At 32.3% G+C, this 5,000-nt stretch overlaps 1 protein-coding gene across 1 annotated transcript in view; it reads right to left on the reverse strand.

Annotated features, from left to right (window-relative positions):
* Window positions 1-261: 261 nt before the first annotated feature.
* Window positions 262-5,000, reverse strand: part of LOC137653842 (uncharacterized) — a 21,734-nt gene continuing 16,995 nt past the window's right edge. The window contains exons 7-8 of the mRNA XM_068387492.1: window positions 2,771-2,874; window positions 262-363 (exon numbers count right to left, since the gene is read on the reverse strand). Coding sequence (XP_068243593.1) covers window positions 262-363; window positions 2,771-2,874 — 206 coding nt within the window. The remainder of the gene's footprint in view (window positions 364-2,770; window positions 2,875-5,000) is intronic.

Below are 5,000 nucleotides of genomic sequence, written 5' to 3' on the forward strand. Positions count from 1 at the left end.
AGATAAACAAATATAATAATAAATATGAGAAAACATAATACTAAAAAAAGGTTTCCTTCAAGAATTAGATACATAGAGCAAACATAAGCAAAGCAAGTATGCAAACATAGAAAGCACAGACAGTAAACACATTCAATATACATGAAAATACAAATACAAACAAATACCTAAAATGTTAGTCTTTCTTTAGGGAATAGAAAAAATAAGAAGACAAGGGACACTAGCAAAATATGTTGAAGCAGTATACTCCTGTAATGGTACTCAGGTGTGCAAACATGCTGAAATATTCATGCACTTATAAGTTAAAGCAAAGTTAAATATAATACATACCAATAATGTTCCTAACGCCAAATATGTCAGCTCCTGAGAAATATTTTATTTTAATAGCTTTATGACCAAAAATCCAAAAAAAAAAAATACAAAAAACATTACATAAGACTATTCTATGACATGAACCTTATTCAAAATATGTTAAATATGTGAAATCTTTGTTAGTTTTCTTTTTTTACGGGGACCTGAGTATTTACCACCACTATGTTTTCTTTTCCTTAATGATCTGTTGAGAAATTTATCGTAATAATATATACGCATTTTTAAAAATATGTCTATCACTTTATATATAACACCATCACAAACATTAAGGTTATCTACATTAATTTGTTTAATAACTTGAGTTAAATTATGTTTTACATTGTCTTTAAATACTAAATCTACAATACTACTTTGAAATGCAGATTCATAATCATTAATAATGTTAGTTATAATAGTACTTGGATACATAGCCATCTTCTTTTTTCCCTATCTTTATTTCCCAGGAACAAGGTCAAATTACTTGAATCAAAATCTTCTCCATCTTCACAGATAAGCACTGATTTACATGCATCACACTTGTGATGTTTGATAAGTTTATGGCATACATATCCTGCTATGTAAGTTACTGCATTTTTCTCTATCAAATTGTGCCTATAATCAGATATATTGTCCTTAGGGGTCTCAATACTATTTTCTGGAGCATAGGGATCAAAATTACAAATAAAATCTTGAATAGATTTGGTCACTACTGGTTCTGTCTCAACATTATCATCATTATTTGGATTGAAGCTTGAAACAAATTTCTGAATTGCTTTAAGGGATTCATCTTCGGGTTCATCAGCTATCAAATCTACTGGTGAATTATCAATTGGACCTTCTAAAAGATTTTAAAAAAATTCTTGGACCTGTTCCTCATCTGTTGCAGGGCAATCTAAATTAACAATATCTTTATTTTCAAAATCATTTTTATTAAGTTTAGTTTCTAAGTCACAGATCTTCAAATATTGCAGTATTGGGGTGTTATCATCTATGCAATTTCCTTTAACATTATTTTTCATGAGATTGTTACACAGAGCATTTTTTATTAAGGTTTTGATTTTAGATGAACTTGGAGTGTCATTATTTCCACCTGAACTTCGCAGTACACTAAAGAAATTTTCAAGACAATCTTGATTTATCCTATTAGTTAAAAGGAATTTAAAACCCCTATCCTTCATATGGTTCCATAACATTTTAAGGCTAGAGATGTTTAAAAGCCAACCATCTATACATGGAATATTACTTTTACTTCCAATAAAAGTTAAGCTTGACAGCATATCAGCCTTTTCAGATAAGAAATTAATATTATTATCACTATCACTAATTGCACATTTCCTCTCTTTAAAATGAAATACACAGCTGCTGTTAAATACATCAAACAATTCATCAATATCATTTATAAATAATGCTGTATTTTCCGCTTCTTGCGGTAATGCCCCTAATGCTGCATGTGTAAATAAACCAGCTGCTACACTACGGCTAAACACCTGTGCTGCTAGATTCACTCTCATTTTATCAAAACCGGTGTTGAAGACATGTGATGCTGTAAGTTTTGGAGCTAACCGAAGCCACATCTGAGAATCTGCTTAAAAAATTTCTCTATATATTTCCATGACACTTTTCGCCCACCAACTTGCATGTCATATTTCTAAAAATTGTTTCTAATACTTTTCAAAAGGTGTGGTGTATCATAAAAGAAATACACATTCTCCCCTTCGTGTGAGAAAAAAGGTTTTTCTATGGAAATGTTAAGATTTTTAAACAACCTCCTATTATTTGGATCTTGGTCGCATACCAAAAATGTTGGGTATAAACATGCATTCTTTAATTTACCAATACAGTCAGTTACCATATACATTAAGGTATCACCTTTAATAGATTTTGTAAATAAAAAATACCCCAGTACTTCCTTCCATTTGGAAGCCAGGCCTTTTGCCATAAATACCATGGCATACTGAGCAGGGTCTTGCCCTTGGCCATACTGGCCAAGATCTTCAAATCCCTCCACCACATCTTTACTTATGTTAAACTGTACATCAGATTTAAGGGATATAGCATCAAATATAATGCCACAGTATTTATTATTCTCATTCATTGATAAAGCTTTCTGTTTTAACAATTTAAAAACCGACTCATTCCAGCCAACATCAAAATCAATCTTGGATACCCAGTACCTCAGCATTCTCGTTGTTGGTAAAGTAAATATCTTGCTGATAAAGTTATAAGCTCTGGGGCTTTTGAAATAAAGTCCATGAGAGAAACATTTTTGAGAAAGAGAATATCTCCTACCATATTTGGAGACGCCTGCTAATTTCATTTGTGTTTTAAAAAATTCCAGAGCTGTGCCACTTATATATTTGCTTGCATTTTTTATAATTGTAGATGGTAGGGTACATGTATCACAATTTTTTTGGCTTACCTTCATTTGTTCAAGTTTTTTCATAAGTCTACAAATCTGCATCCGTTGCTTCTTTATTAGTGCACACTGGTTTTTCTTTTTCCTTTGCAAGCTGCTGGTAGACTCTGGAAAAAAACATGAAGAGATAATAATCCAGTGCAAAAACAATTGGTATAAACATAAGAATGACTTAAATTATATATATATATATATATATATATATATATATATATATATATATATATATATATATATATATATATATATATATATATATATAGTTGATAGATGGGTTCCTCTTGGGAATCGCAATTTAAGTAGGAATAAAATAGTCAATGCTGCTATCATCATCTTTATTCTGGAGCTTTCGACATAACTTATGTCATCTTCAGCCTATCTGCAATTATCATATGTAAAATTAATAAAATTAATAAAATCATCCTAAGTACATAGTTAGGAAGATACACTTTCATGAATTGATCAACTAGTTCTAAAATCAACCAATCAAGGAACATAAAACCTTAAAAAAAGACTTATTACACACAACTATATAAAAGACTAGTCACCCGCAGGAGATGATGACCACCCATCCAGACCAGCAACCCACAGACCAAACGGATCAATGGGTCACCGGTAACTGAACAGGTAAGCCCTCATTCAAGCTGGGTTTTGTCTTAAAAATATATAAAGACTCCAAGATTCTCAGCTGGCTGACGTTACTATGTCTGTCCGTAATTTTGGAAATTTTCAATAGAAATGGCATGACCAGATTCAAATGCGTGGTCATAAATAGCGGAAATTGTTTTTTTACTTAACGGTATTTTGGTTCTTACTGATCTCCCCATGTGCTCCGAAATCCTACACTGAAGCTGTCTAGATGTGCTTCCAGTGTAGCACTCATTACAGAGTGCACATTGAAAAGTGTATATGACACCGGAACACAAGGGAGTAGGTAGACTCTCCTTATATTTAAACAGTGAGCCAACTGAGAACTTGTTAGTAAAAATTAATTTTAAATCTATGTGGGGATAAAATTTCCCCACAACACTCATAATCTCTGTTCTTAGTCTCTCCGAAACATAACCATAGTACGGAAAGGAGACATATAACTTTTTCTTACTGACTGTTTGAATTGTTAAATTTTGACTGTAAATTTTATCTAAAAACTTCTTGACTTGATTATAATAGAGGTTCAGAGGGAACCCATTGGTAATAAAAAAGGATTTTAGAAAATTTTCTTCCTCATGAAACCCCAGATAAGTTGAACATACATGATAACATCTATATAACAGTGTTTTTATCGAATTAATTTTGTAGATTTTTGGTTCGGAGCTTTAAAAATGAGTGCTTAGTCCTGTAAAAGTGTTTTTTCGAAATACTGAGGTCTCAAAGGTATTATGTTTCCGAGAGACCAAGACATCGAGAAAAGGCAAAGAATCATCCTGTTCATTTTCTTTCGTAAATCTTATGTTACGATGCTTTGTATTTAAATAATCTAAAAACTGGCTTATATGATCTAAATTTTTGAAAAGTAAAAATGTATCGTCTACATATCGACGGTACAAAAAAGGCTTTAAATCCACAGGACAATCATTCAACCATTTCCCTTCACAATAACATAAAAATATATTTGCCGAGGTTGGTCCACACGGCGATCCCATTGCTACTCCATCTACCTGCTCATATAACTTGCTATTAAACATGAATGTGGATGTAGTGGTAGCTAGTTCTAATAGTATTTTAAATTGATTTTTACTGAAACCTTCGAAAATGTCCTCTGGGTTAGGGAAAAGCTGTTCAAGAATTATCTCTAGTGTTTCTCTTAAAGGAATGTTAGTGAACAAACTTTCAATGTCGAAGTTGCACATAACATAGTTATTTGCATCTCCGACAGAATTAATCAAGTCTACAAATTCATAAGTATTTTTCAGGGTATATTCATTTACTGTGAGAGGGGCGAGCTTAGTTACTAGATGTTTTGACAGGTCATAGGAGCAGGTATTAATAGCGCTGAGAATTGGTCTCAGAGGAATACCTCTTTTGTGAATCTTTGGGGCACCATACATAATACCAGGTTGCGTTCCTGTTGCCATTATTGCTGAAGCTGTTTCGTCTGACAATATGCCATCCTTCTTCCACTTACGAACCCTGTAATTAATTTTATTCTCCATATTTAAAGTTCGAATTAAGGGGTCCTCCGACACCAACTCTCTGAACTTAGATCTATCATTTAAAATATCTTCCATTTTCC

The sequence above is a fragment of the Palaemon carinicauda genome, chromosome 14 (genome assembly GCF_036898095.1).
Source record: "Palaemon carinicauda isolate YSFRI2023 chromosome 14, ASM3689809v2, whole genome shotgun sequence".
NCBI lineage: Eukaryota > Metazoa > Arthropoda > Malacostraca > Decapoda > Palaemonidae > Palaemon > Palaemon carinicauda.